General features: G+C 36.9%; 1 protein-coding gene across 9 annotated transcripts in view; it reads right to left on the bottom strand.

The window, feature by feature from the left end:
- Window positions 1–2,724: 2,724 nt before the first annotated feature.
- Window positions 2,725–14,214, bottom strand: part of phldb1b (pleckstrin homology-like domain, family B, member 1b) — a 73,214-nt gene continuing 61,724 nt past the window's right edge. For 8 of the 9 annotated variants that reach the window (XM_089121316.1, XM_089121317.1, XM_089121318.1 and 5 more), the window contains 5 exons: window positions 11,268–11,358; window positions 11,030–11,176; window positions 9,407–9,626; window positions 8,626–8,711; window positions 2,725–5,980 (listed from right to left, as the gene is read on the bottom strand). In XM_089121316.1, coding sequence (XP_088977442.1) covers window positions 5,840–5,980; window positions 8,626–8,711; window positions 9,407–9,626; window positions 11,030–11,176; window positions 11,268–11,358 — 685 coding nt within the window. In that variant the 3' untranslated portion in view covers window positions 2,725–5,839. Of the gene's footprint in view, window positions 5,981–8,389; window positions 8,420–8,625; window positions 8,712–9,406; window positions 9,627–11,029; window positions 11,177–11,267; window positions 11,359–14,214 lie in introns of all 9 variants that reach the window. The other variant, XM_089121325.1, reaches the window with a different exon arrangement.

Genomic DNA, 14,214 nt, shown 5'->3' with positions numbered 1-14,214 from the left:
ATGTGCGGAACGAGCTCCATAGGCAGTAAACGAGCTCCCCCCGGCCCTGAATTGTCAAAAAACCAATCAAAATGCTGGCTGTGGATGCGAAAAACGCAGAAAATCGAACCTGATCCGAATTTTTTTAAGACGGACGAAAGTTTCGGAGGTGGTGTGCAAGCGTGATTTACATAACGTGAGGTCGAATTTTTTTTTTAACATGCGAAAATTTCGGATGTGAATTTCGGACTCGGTGTGCAATGGCCTTTACCCGTTACGTTTTTTTTTTGGGGGGGGGGGGGGCGAAAAATTAAGTTTCCCCAATCTTCTCAAAACTCTGGATTCTGATAGAGGGCCATGAGACTTAGACCTGAGTGCAAAAATGGAGGCTCTAGACCCTTCCAGAGCTGAGATATATCAAAACTCAAAATTTCAACCCGAAAAAAAAAAAAAAAAAACGACAGTGGTACCCCTTTCGTTTTTTTTTTTCGGGGTGAAAAATTAAGTTTCTCCAATCTTCTCAAAACTCTGGATTCTGATAGAGGGCCATGAGACTTAGACCTGAGTGCAAAAATGGAGGCTCTAGACCCTTCCAGAGCTGAGATATCGAAACTTAAAATTTCAACCCGAAAAAAAAAAAACGACAGTGGTACTCCTTTCGGGGTTTTTTTTCGGGGTGAAAAATTAAGTTTCTCCAATCTTCTCAAAACTCTGGATTCTGATAGAGGGCCATGAGACTTAGACCTGAGTGCAAAAATGGAGGCGCTAGACCCGTCCCAAGCTGAGATATCGAAACTCAAAATTTCAACCCGAAAAAAAACGACAGTGGTACCCCTTTCGTTTTTTTTTTTTTCGGGCGAGAAATTAAGTTGACAGTGGTACCCCTTTCGTTTTTTTTTTTCTGTTAGAGGGCCATGAAACTTGGACCTGAGTGCAAAAATGGAAATCATTGTGAAAGTGAAAATCATTACTTATAGGAAGTGAATGACTTCACTTCACTTAGGAAATGACTTGACTTGACTTCACTTCACTTATTTTCACTCATAAGTAATGACTTATAGATCATTACTTATGAGTGAAAATCATTACTTAAAGGCCCTTTAAGTTGTTTTTAATATTGTGATTAATTCATGAAAATGATTACTTATAGCCCCTTTAAGTTGTTTTCAACATTGAGCATGCAGTCTCGAGCATGTGGGTTTGCTAAAAGATAGATCTGTTTCTTTTCAGACGATGATCTGAAGTGCTGATGGCGAGTTTATGGAGAGACGGAATTAATACTCATTTTAGCTGTTTTTCTATAAATTGCTTGTAAAAATGTCTTCTAAAATCAAAGATAGCATCACTAAATTGATTATGCATTAGTTCCTATTAAACAATCTGACAATTTTTGCGTCTGAAACATTTGTGTCCTGTTTTTATTTATAATCTACTGTTATTATCATTCATGAAAATGTCTGGATATTAAAAGAATAAACTACACCTCAGGGTGCATATTAGCTCTCTGATGCATGAATTAAATCACAGCAGAAAATCACAACCCAACCCACATTTCAAAGCACTCGATAGTTTTAGAAGTAGAACTGATAGGACATTGTGGATTAATTCATCTCGTCTTCTGGTTCAGCAACTGAAGTTTTAAACAAGATTTTATCGCCAACACATAAAAGCTGCTTTCAAACTTTTTGTTTACTGTTGTAACACCCAATGATATCTTGTACCACATCCCCCCTTGAGTCTTTAAAAGTAGCAGTCAAAACATTTCAAAACCACTCAAATTCTTGATCCTCTCTTCTTAGCGGCAAGAATTCATCTTTCAAAATGCCTGTTAACTTCAGTAATATCATGTTAGAATGCTAATTGTGAATATTCTCCTACTCCTGCCCACTAAAACGGTGTCAGTTTCACAGCGTTCCAGGAATTACCAAATAATTTGAGTAAACGATCCCAACAAATTGCATCAGCGAACAACTCACTTCAGAGACTGAAGTGTACAGTAAACCCCAAACAGTTCAATAAGTATTGCCTACATATTGCTCAAAGACTGAACTGATACGCACTCAAGTGTTTTTCTTCTCAAAGTTTGAATTCTAAAGAGATTGAAATTGTTTTCAGTTCTGCCATGCAGCAATTTAATGATAACCTTCATTTGAAAGGCAGTTTTCACATATTTGTTGAAATTATTATACGGCAAAATATAACTTTGAACCTAATGCAAACTTAAACATTACTTTTTTGGCCAGAACTTGGGTTATATGTAAATAGCTTTGACTGCACCACACAAAAAAAAACCCTTCCCCATTGTGTCCTACAAAAAAAATGTTAGTCACACAATCTAACATTTTGTTGCCGTTCACTTCTTTAAGTGTAAAGACTATTTTCACGCACTACCACCAGCAGCATATTGCATTTCTAAAATATGGCTATATGACATTTATTTCAAGGTTAATTTATGAAACAGTTATTCGGTGTGTTGAAGAATCAAAACAGTCTTACTGTAGTATATCTTAGCAGCAGCTTTTTAATTTAACATGCGACTCTTGTCTGGTGTCATGAAAACAACACAGTTGCTATGATGCAAGACTTCTGCTTGTGTTGCATTGTTAATTACAGCAGTGAGGATCACTTGCCCTTTTACATCTGAAGTCCGAGTTTAGTTGTGACCTTTGGGTTGCGGTCTTTCCCGCAAGGGTGTGTTAGCATAGCTCATTATTAGGCAAATAAACACAAAAAAAAAACACTTGAAACAAGGAAAACTGTGACTGTATTCATGTTCAACATTTTACAACACTGTTTTCAGCTAGTTGTGTGATAGTACTCAGACATCATACACGCAAAATGAAGACTAATTATTCACGTTGATTTGAGATCTCTGTAGATTTCCGTTTGGTTACAGGAGAGGGCAGTTTTTTTACAGTGTCGTAAATGCTCGATAACATCGCTAACCACAAATAAACATTTTATTTCCCCCAAAACACACAAGGTTGGGCAGACTAGTTAAAAGCCTGCCTGTCAACATTGATAATACTTGAAGAGCTGCTCAACCCTTTGAATAGCTCCTTAAATTGTATTAAAGCAGTATCGGACTGATTTAAATAGGTCATCTTTTTTAAAATTACAGTATGTGTCTGTTCACATTCTCCTAAAACAGTAAAACCCACTGTGTGTATCACATGAAATAATGGTGCGGTCACATTTACTGTTGTTTGCCAGGTTTCTATAGGAAACCACACAATCGGAATTTTCACTTGAGGGCGAAAGAATAGCTTGTTTTCACATGACGTCACGCCACTGCGTTGCCATGGCGCGAAATACAAATGGAGGGCAGGAAGTGATTTCCTGTATTTAGAAAACACTATAACAAACTCAAAATGCCTGTGTTTTGAGTCATTTATGGCTACTTGAATCGATCAAACCACAAGGAGTTTTTATCGTGTACCAAAAGTTGTTGTTCATTAGGGGGGAAAATGCAAGAAATTGATTGAAAAACTCTGGAAAAACGGCTTCCAAACCTACGTCTGCGGTCGGAAGGAGCCGAATGGGAAAATGCCTGTGTGTGTAACATTAGTGTTCACTAGGGGTGTAACGGTACATGTATTCGTATTGAACCGTTTCGGTTCGAGGCTTCCGGTTCGGTACGCATACAAACCGAACGATTGCTTGGACCATTTTTCCTGCCGGCAAAATTCGTGCTGACGCGGCCAACACAACGTTGCGCAACATCAAATGACAAGCGTAATGAAAGCAGAACTGCGCTACTCGTTATGTGCTTCATGGATCATTTATCAGTTCGGACCAGCAACATCTGTGCAGCGCGAGCCGATCTCCATCAAGCAACACTGTTACCACACAGCGCTAAGAGATCCGGTAAAGAAAAAATTTGAATTCGCCAATAACATCGCTGCGAGATCTAGTGAGATGCATTCATATTTCTCCGTTATTAACCGTAGATCTCTATTAGATCAAACAGCGCTGTCGTGGAAACCAGGAGAAACATTATGCCGTGAATGAACTAGTAATACTTTCGTCCACAGACCAGCAACATTCACCATGGATTTAATATAGTAACACTAACTGGAACCAGTTTGGCTGGAATGGTGAAATGCTTCACACATCTTTTTCCAGCACTTCAAAATTCAAATATTATATAAATAAATATATATTTAAATGTTATTTTTAATGTGATGACCAAAACATTATTTGTTCATCCTTCAAAGATGAGCCCCATTTATAAACCTGAAAGTTTCAAGATCTAGGAAAACTCACACTTATTTAAAAATATTTTTTCTTTAAACAAATAGGACATTTCTCTGGCATTTCTTTCTTTTTGCTGTATCGAAAACGTACCGAACCGTGACTTTAAAACCGAGGTACGTACCGAACCGTGATTTTTGTGTACCGTTACACCCCTAGTGTTCACTTCGTCAAAGGTGAGTTAATTCAACTTAAGTGACTTTTTGTGTAATGTAACGTTTCCGAACTTTGTAAAGTCAAAGTATGTCTGTAAGACGAGGTAGTTGCTGATATCTACCGCCTCGATGCCAGGAAAATATTTCAATTCAGTTGAAAAATCGCTCCTCTTCAAAACGTAAGGATCACGTCCAACATATGTTTGATTTTTCGTTTATATCTTTCTCTTGTAATGGCGTGTAAAGTAGTACAGTACGGACTTTCATCCATCTCGTCCATTGCGCTCTTCACTCCCTGTCCTCCATCTGAATTCCGCGCGTCATCATAATCACGTGACTGAAACCCAGCTATTCCCCACAAAAAAATTAGCGATTCACGAATCTTCCGCATTGACAAACAGAAAGCTGTTTGGTTTGAAAGCGTCTTTCGTGCGAGCTGTGCTTCGTACATTGCGACAATTACTGACAATTGACCTTTTTTAGTGAAATTTTGTTAATGTGACCACACCTCAAGCCTGTGATTCCAGCAATTTTTCACTAGTGTCACAGTTCAAATATTAACAGTGACAAATATGGGACAATATCAAGGCACTGCATGACTTGCATGATTATGATGTTTCGTTTTCTCTTGTTTGTGGCAATTATTCCAAACTCTCATAGGCTGGCAGTGATGGGAGATGGCTGCCTCCCTTGGGAGTCAAATCACAAGATCAAGTTGTCAGGACTTGGCAAATAGACTCTACTGTTGTATGTGGTGTGTGTGCATGTGTTTGAGGTTCTGTCTCTAAAAGAATAAGATGGGAACACAGTGGGATACAGTTGGAGTCGCTGATGTCCCTCTACAATAAATATAGACTCCTGAGCTGGTAGGTGAGCTTTGGTGGATTAAGTCTTTGTTTCTGTGATACGGGATCTTTAAATGTGAATAGTATACTCTTGTAAATTTCATTTAAAATATCACTTAAACGTACGGCAGTATTCTCTCAAAATATTCTCTCGCGTCGGTCAATCCCATCGAATTTTTTACCGCAATACTATTCCAGAATGGCTTGATGTCATTTGGCATTTTTCCCATTATGTTTGACAGGAAAAATAGTGGGACAAACGTTACAAATGAAAGTCTATTACATGTTTCTGCACATCCAGACAAGACAAACTGCAACTGAAAAATATCTCTGACGGCAAAAAGGCATTTTGGAAGATGGCGAGTGAGCCACCACCTGCAGGTTTGGTTCACCGGGTCTTTTCGTCTTCTAGAGCTCCCTTTTTCAATCCAGGCAGACGTGGAAAACCTCTGGTGGATACATAACATCTTCAGGAAACACGAGAAGAAGAGAAAAAAGGAAGTAGCAAAATAACGTTTTTCCTCTCGTTGGGAATAACAGGTATGGGTTATTTTAAAGTCTCCCTGCCGAACGGTTTCCGTTTTGACGTGCGGGTCAGTTTTTCTGTCAGTTCATGAACTGCGTGTAGCCCTCGGCACCCGTCACGATCACATCCATCCAGATCCTCATGGCCTCAGCGGAGGGGGCCACCATGAAATACAGTCTGTCGTGCGTCTTCACACAGAAGGTCAGGGAGGGGTTGGGGCTCTGCATTTAAAAAGACACAATTAGATCAGTGAGGGAGCGTGTCTTCTATTCAGGCAAGGCTTGTGCATTATCTGCCATTTATTCATTAGGGATGGCAAGGATTTTTGACTAAATAAAATGTAATTAATCATGCAAAGTGCATGTGGAGGACTTCAAATACTACAAGCACTATTTTAACTATAATTCACATAAATCTAATAATAATAATAATAATAATAATATCGTTTTTGTTAATTAAATAAACAAGAAAAATTGTATATTTTTATTTTGATAAATGTATTTTTAATACATTTGTATTCAGTATGAATCCAATTTAATATAATAGTTTAATCATTTTCAAGTATAAATAATATAATGTGTATGAATAATGCATATAACATTTCATTATGTGGATCACAAGTCATTTTATACTTTATAATACATGTAATAACTACAATAAAAATTTATTTAAAATATTTATTTTTAAATATAATTAAACAAATGTACTGATATTAAAAGTATCAGTATTTATTTAGAATTAATCAAATAGGTATAATTTAATTTACTAATTTTATAAGTATTGATGATAATTTGAAAGGAAAAGTGGACTATATAATATTTCTGAATAATATAGTCATTTAAAAATATAAACATTTATTTATTTCATATGATTTTTCACATTTTGAACTTAAGTTTGTATTTATTGTAGTAAAACTGGTCCTGTTTTCGAATGTCTTTTGAATGTTTTTACCTTCATGCTCTCGGCACTCAATAATTCAACAAAGCTTGTTCATCTCGCTGGACGTGAACCTGCATGTAATGTAGTGTTGATTGTATTTTCTTTAACCTTATTTAGTTTTGCTCATGGTTTTCGAGGATGAGATCATGTCACATTCACGCTGGCATATACCTAATTTGGCTGTTTCTATCAAGTGACGGATAAATCGGCACCAAAATGCTGCAGTATTTGATAGGACACACTGCGTTTGACCCAGTTGTTTAATTTATTTTACAGCTTATCATCCCATTGTATTCTAACACACTATTATGCCATTGGTGCTCCTGATTACTTTGGGCCTGTTTTTAAAGCCAAAGCTGCTTGTATGTGTACGTCTTCATGCAGGACAAGCAACAGCTGCACTCAGATACGTGTTCACTGATCTCTCTTGAGCTCAAATGGAGTCATTGAAAGTAAGTCATACCACTTAATTAATAATCATTAGCATCTCTAATTTCAACACATCTGCATAAGTAGAGCAGGAGGTGCTTTTTAAAATATGATAATTAGTTCTCCTCACCAAAACACTCATTATTAAAGTGAATTTTAGACCATATTACATCATTTAGTAGGCAAATAAATCTATTCAAATGACAAAGGGATTCTTATAGATGCACATTTCCACCACAGAATAATAAGGTAACTCCGGCTTTTTAAATATCTCAAAATTCAGACTTTTTTTTTGCAATTGCAAGTTTATATCTCACAATTTGGACTATATAACTGACAATTGCGATTTGAACTCAGATTTTATAAACTCGCGATTGCATAAAGATAAAATCACAATCCTGATTTTTTTGCTCACATTTGCAAGTTTATATCTCACTATTCTGACTTTATAGCTAACAATTGCTAGTCAGATTTGCAAGATATAAAGACATTTGGGAAAAAAGTCAGAATTGGGAGATAAAATGTTGCAATTACTTAATTATTTGCATGTTTATATCTTACAATTCTGACTTTATAACTCTGACTGCGAGTCAGATTTGAAAGTTATAAACTTGGAATTTCGAGAAAAAAGTCAGAACTATGAGATAGTCAAAGGCAAGTTTAGATTTCAAAATTCAGACTTTATAACTTGCAAGTCAGAATTGTGAAATTAAAACCCATAATTGCGATAAAAAAAGTCTTGCGAGGTAAAGACTTTGTGAGATATAAACTCGCAGTTCTATAAATTCTGATCTGAAAAAAAAAGTCAAAATTACGAGATATAAAATTACAGCTGTGAAAAAAAAAGTCTGAATTGTGAAATAAAAAATGGCAATTAGATTATGGCTTCCAGTTAATGCCAGTCAACCAATCACAATATGCAACATGAAGCTGATGGTGTATAATATACAACACAACTGCTTCAGTGAGGTTATTACATTATATACACACATATTATCTCATCACAAGTGGGAGTAGCAGAGAAACACTTAAGGGAAACGCACAGGTTGTAAATTACATTATACTCTCATCCTCAGTAACTATGCAAAAAAAACAAATATCCACTTTAAATACAGGCCTCAGTTAAAGTGGAAATAGTTCAGTTATTTAAAGCAACACAACAAGGGATGCGTTAAGTGTGTGAAAAATGCAAGAATTAGAGCAATTTTTCCTTTGAGCAAACATGCAGGATAGGGCGATAGTGGTGGAGAAGTGATACGTACGTTTGTCAAATTCAGATTGAAAAATCCTTTCTGTGAAAACAGTCGGCAAAGCAAAAGAATGAAGAAAAAGAAGGGTGGGGAACATTGACAGCAGAGTTACAGCATAAGAGACAAAAAAAGAGAGGAAAGAAGCTAACAGAAAAAGATCAAATGAAATGGTGCAATAGGAGTGCAGAGCAGAAAACCAGCGGGAGATGTGAGCTGTGCTTATGCGAGGGTCTGATCGAGGGCCGTACCTTCGTGGCACTTCGCAGGTGATCGTAGTAAACCTCCTCGATAGCCTGGAAGTAGATGACGCCCTTCAGTTTGCTCTCATGTTTATCTGTGAACGGGACAACAGAGATGTCACGCTGCGAAAAATCGTTCTCTTAATAAGAATTTTATTGCAATGTCTCCGTCTAAAGTGTGTTTTTAATATCAAAACCAGATACATTAACCCAAAAAGCAAAAGCGAATGAGAACATCTCGGAAAAAAAACAAGCCTTTCCAAGTATTTTTACTGGAAAACAAGGCAAAACTACTGATTAGCACAAATGTTTTGCACAGCGAAGGTTTCCAAACCAAATAAGCCCCCACTCCCCTCGAGAATAATGATCTGGTAAGCACCGATGTGACCTTGTTACTGCAGTGCAACCCCTTCATTTTCAGTCCGCGTAAAAAAATAAAGAGCGAGAGCTCACGCTTTGCCGAGCGCCACGACTGGATGATGAGCACGATTTCCTCAGCATTGCGGCAGATTTCATCACCATCAGATAGCATGCGGACGGGCTTCTGGTTATTTGTATGCCCCTAGCTAACCCGAGGCTATCGGAAATCATGGCAGCCACTGTGAGCTTAAGAATTACTAATTATCCGTATCCCCCCACTGCTGGATTCACCCACAATCCACTCTTTGTTCTGCCCTCGTTTCTTTCCCCAACCTCAGGGGGACCAAAGCGTAACGACACGTTTGCGGAGTTGCATTAGCATAGTGCACAGTAAGGAGGATGCTGGGAGGCGACGCTGCGGTACACATACCCGCGTAGTAGGAAAACGTCCTTTTAAGGCGATCAAAGACGAACCAGCGCTTCTTCCAGGATTTGATCTTCCCTCCCATCTTGACAAGATAGCCCTTGCACATCTTTTCGGTGAGAATCACGTGGTAGCACGTGTCCACGCTGTGACCTGAGGACTCGATGTGGGAGCGGAGGTCGAACTCCTCTTTGCGAATGGGAAGGTATCGTGTCATTGGACGGGCCTGGAAATCAACAAGAAGGGGTTCATATTTTTGTTATAAGGATTAAGTTCATTTCAACATTTACTAATACATCATTAAAATCAAAGTTGTATTTGTTCCAATTAGCTAATGCACTGTGAACCAACACAAAAATACAATGAATGACTATTTGTATTAACTACCATAAACAATGATTAATACATACAGTAATAAATGTATTGCTAATTGTTAGTTCACATTAATTGATACATTATTGTTGGGTGTTGCCAGTTAATTTATTAAAAAACACAGTTTTTAATAAGGAACATGTTTTTAATTTTCTGAACTAAAATTATTTTTGATATTTTTGGGTTTAAAAAAAATTCAAGGTGATAGAAGAGTCCTGATATCACTTTTATTTATTGTTTTAAATCACAATTACATGACAAGAAAATTGTAGTTAGTAACATTATCCTTTACATTACACATTTTAGCTAATATAACCTGACTTGATTCATTTTAGACCCAACTTATTTATCACATTGAATAGGAAAATATTGTACCATATTGGTGTAAAAATAAAAAGAGGGGAAAAAAATTCCATTCGGCGTTAAACATTACATTACGTCAGTTCGAGATTCGAAACTGGGGTTCGAGATTTAATGATAATAATAAATTAATAAGAATCACAAAAGCCTTCTAAAGACATAGCAATACATGGTTAAATGACTAACTGATTGATAATTCAAATAATAGTTTAGTGTTCATCAGGAGTTGATTCGCTATGTAAAGTTGCAAAAACACTCCTTAAAAGTGAAATGATATCTGTAAATCCAGTGGTCAAATGTTTGTGGCTTCCCAAGTGTCTGGTCTGTGTGTGCAAATTCAGATAACTAGAATACTTTGTAAATGTAGATGTATATTTTGATATGTTTTTTAGAAAGGAAAATGTAAAACATGAAAAAGAAGAATAAGGAAGAAAAAAATCAATAAATTATGAAATATTTTACTGCCATTGTGTGAATAATATGCAGTTATGTAAGCAATAAAAAGCATCTGTAGCTTGATTACAATAATTTAAAAATGTAATAAAATCTAATTACAAGTACTTCATTTTTTGGAATGTAATCATGTAACATGTAATCATGTAATCAGTTACTACCCAGTAAGGTAGACAAGGTACAATTGCACAAACAAAATGCAGAAACAGACCTTCATGGTGACTATTCTAGGTCAATATCATTTTGTCTTGTGGTGGACTATTATGTAAGCCTAATTACTAATGAAAATGATTAATTATTGTCTGTGTACACTCATGTACAGTGAACGAAAATGTTTTATTTTTTAACTTACCTAATAACCTAATTATAATTAAGTGCACAAAATGTCAGTCCTAGTAGAATCCCACTAAACTCTCGGCAGAGTAGAGAGCTGCGGCTCCTCACCTGAGAGAAGTTTTTGGCCCTCATCTTCACCTCCTTCTCTATCAGCTGCTGTCTGTGTACCGTTTCCTCCTGCAGTCTCTTCTCCGCCACCTCCCTTCTTCTTCTCTCTTCCTCTAGCATGAGTTTACGGGTCTGAGTCTCTCGTTCCTGCGGGCCAAAAGAGGACAGTTATTATTAGACATGACTGAGAGTCAATATTGTTAGTTGATAGTGACTGCATACAGATGGCACGACTCACTCTGGACTCGATGAGTCGAGCTTTCTCCAGGTGTGCCTCCTTCAACATCTTCTCCATCTCTTCGATCTTCAGCGCATCCATACCACTGGCACTGTGAAACACACAAAACTTCAGTCAAAGTCTCCATCAACTACACTGAGGGGGGAATTCGCTATACATGTTTCAACCAAGACAGCCAGCCATTTAAATAGCCGTTGCGCAACCGTTCAGTGAATTTACCCCTCGGTCATCTCTTTGGTGAATGATGGAATTGAGACCAGTAGCAGTAAGACTGGTGGATTACGAAACATTTCGTCATGAAAATACAGCTGGATTGCAAGCATCTGCCGCGAAACATTAAATGAAGCACATGTGGACTATAAACACAGAAAAAGAAAATGTGTAGTGGATTTCTCTTGAGAAGAATTCCAGACTCACTTGAAGTTTCATAAAGACAAGAGTAAACAAACACCTCGAGAACATTTCAAGTAAACAGATTCTCTCCTGAGAGAGAAACAGCTGAAGGCCGTCTGTTTGCAAAGCTGTAGTGCCCCGGTCCAGCTCCACTGCACTTTACAGGCGTTTGTTTACAACATCTTCACACATTTCCCATGATAAAGCTTGAAAACTAAAGACAATCTGTCCGCGTCCAACTGGGTTGTGGGCCGTTCAGAAGTGAATTGAGAATGCCTTTGAAAGTCAGATAAACTATAAAAAAGTACACTTAAAACGGAAATACATCAAAGAAATTCATGTTACGGCTATATTTGTAGGCTTTTTAATAAAATACCGTTGAAAAGTTCGGGGTAAGTACGTTTTTTTTTATTTTTTATAAATAAATACTTTTATTCCTTGATGGTAAATACATTAATATAGATGGTATGGGGTGGTGATGGCACAGTGGATAAGACACATGCCTTTGGTGTGAGAGACCCAGGTTCGAATCCACTGTGAGACACCAATGTGTCCTTGAGCAAGACACTTAACCCCTAGTTGCTCCAGATGCGTGCGACCTCTGAGATTTATAGCAATTGTAAGTCACTTTGGATAAAAACACATTTACATTTATTTATTTACATTTATCAGCTAAATGAATAAAAGTAAATGTAAATGGTATGCATTGACATCAATTTCCTGCCGGACTGAGCAGTAGCACCTCATTGCAGTACACCAGATGCAGGGGGCGGAGTCGGATCCAGATTTCAGGGGTGGAGCTAGGTAGGTTTAGGTATATGTAAGGTGGGAGGAGTTGGATCTGGATCCAACTCCTCCCCGTGGATTTCGTGTTCTGCAGTGAGGACCATCTTGGACTGAGTGGCAAAACATCCCGCAGCATGACTAGTTTTAAATAGAGGAAACTGAAAAAATGGGAGTAAAATAAACAATCATCTTCTTTAATTAAAGGCAGCTGAACTCGACAGTGTTCCTCACAACTCACCAAAGAACCAGTTGTCCATGGACATTGACATGTTACCAGGAACCGGGTTTCCTAACGTTTATATCCATCTGATTTAGACGCAGAGGAAATAAATAAACTAAAGCCTGTGAATGCTTTATCTGCTAGACAAAACTATCTAAACTTGCTTTGTAAGGAAAAAATAGGTTTACACTATCCTTATAGAACACAAGGACCATCATAATGGATGTTTTTTTTTTAATAAACACTGACAAAAACCTGGTAAATATTTAATTGAGTTGTCAATACAATACAGCCTATGACCTAGGGTAAGATTTTATCCCAAAATTCAACAAATCTCTGACACAAAACAGTAACTGCAAAAACACGTTTCACTGCCACAGTATACTGTATAGTTTCTGTAAATTGCAGCAATCCATTTGCTTCTTTCCTGTAGCTTTCAGCAGTCTGTAAAAGACAGCTCTGATTTCTTGTTGAATCTATTTGTAGTCGATCGCACAGTTCTTTTCCATTTTAGATGTGTTTTGTGTGTGTTATTCATGGCATTCGCAAAATGCTGCCACTCGCTCTTTTTGCTCCACAGTGAGCAGTGACATCTATTATTAGAAAATTATTTCTATTTCAAACAAATGCTGATCAGCATGAATAAATATTAAATTAGAAAATGGTTATTTTAAATTACTACACATATCACAATATTACAGTTATTTTTAATTAAATAAATGAAGTCTTGGTGAGTAGAAGATAATATTTTGACCCAAATCTTTCAACAGTAGATTACATTTTTTTCAGTATTTTCTGAATTACCCATAAAAGTTACAAAACAAAACATATACATAAATCATTAATATCAATGTTAATTATCAATGAATTAGCTTTTAAATCAATTGTATATACTGTATATGCATATACATGCATTTCATTAGATTGAATAAATACATTTTTATTTTCTAAACCCTGATGCACTTCATCCCCAACATTTCATAGAACGCTCTAATTTACCCTAAAGTCTTCAAAATGGAGACAAACAAAACAAAGCAGACTTGCCTTATTAATTATGCATTTTTTTGTGAAGAAGAAATCTGTAATGCGACTACTGACTACTGATTTTTTTGGAATTTCAATTAGAGCATTCGTTTTCCTGTCATTCCAAGTCAAATTGCTTTCTAACACCCTCTGCGGCATGACCAATTCCCTTCAAATCACACTCATGAACTGAATTCTGAATTTCTCTCAACCTTGGAGTCACGTGTCAGTGTTTGCACCTCATAAATTGTTGGTTTTCCAACCAATTAAAACCTTATTTGCTTTCTCAATTGGCTAATCTGTTATTTATACATTTCCGATTCTGATGAAAGTGTAGCAGGACACGTTGTTGCCATCTCTGTATGTGCAGAGAGGGAACTGATGAAGAGCAGAGAGAAAAAAAAGAGGGAGTTCATTGATGACAGGAAGGGTGGTTAAGCAACAAACAGTAAAACCTCAGGCATGTGTTTATGGAAGACAGATTTTCAGTTGTTGACGTCCTATGTGTGCTCTGACTGTCCCTGT

The sequence above is a fragment of the Pimephales promelas genome, chromosome 16, assembly GCF_988280905.1.
Source record: "Pimephales promelas chromosome 16, fPimPro1.hap1.1, whole genome shotgun sequence".
NCBI lineage: Eukaryota > Metazoa > Chordata > Actinopteri > Cypriniformes > Leuciscidae > Pimephales > Pimephales promelas.
Note: the sequence above shows the minus strand (reverse complement) of the source record. Positions and strands in the feature narration are given on the sequence as shown.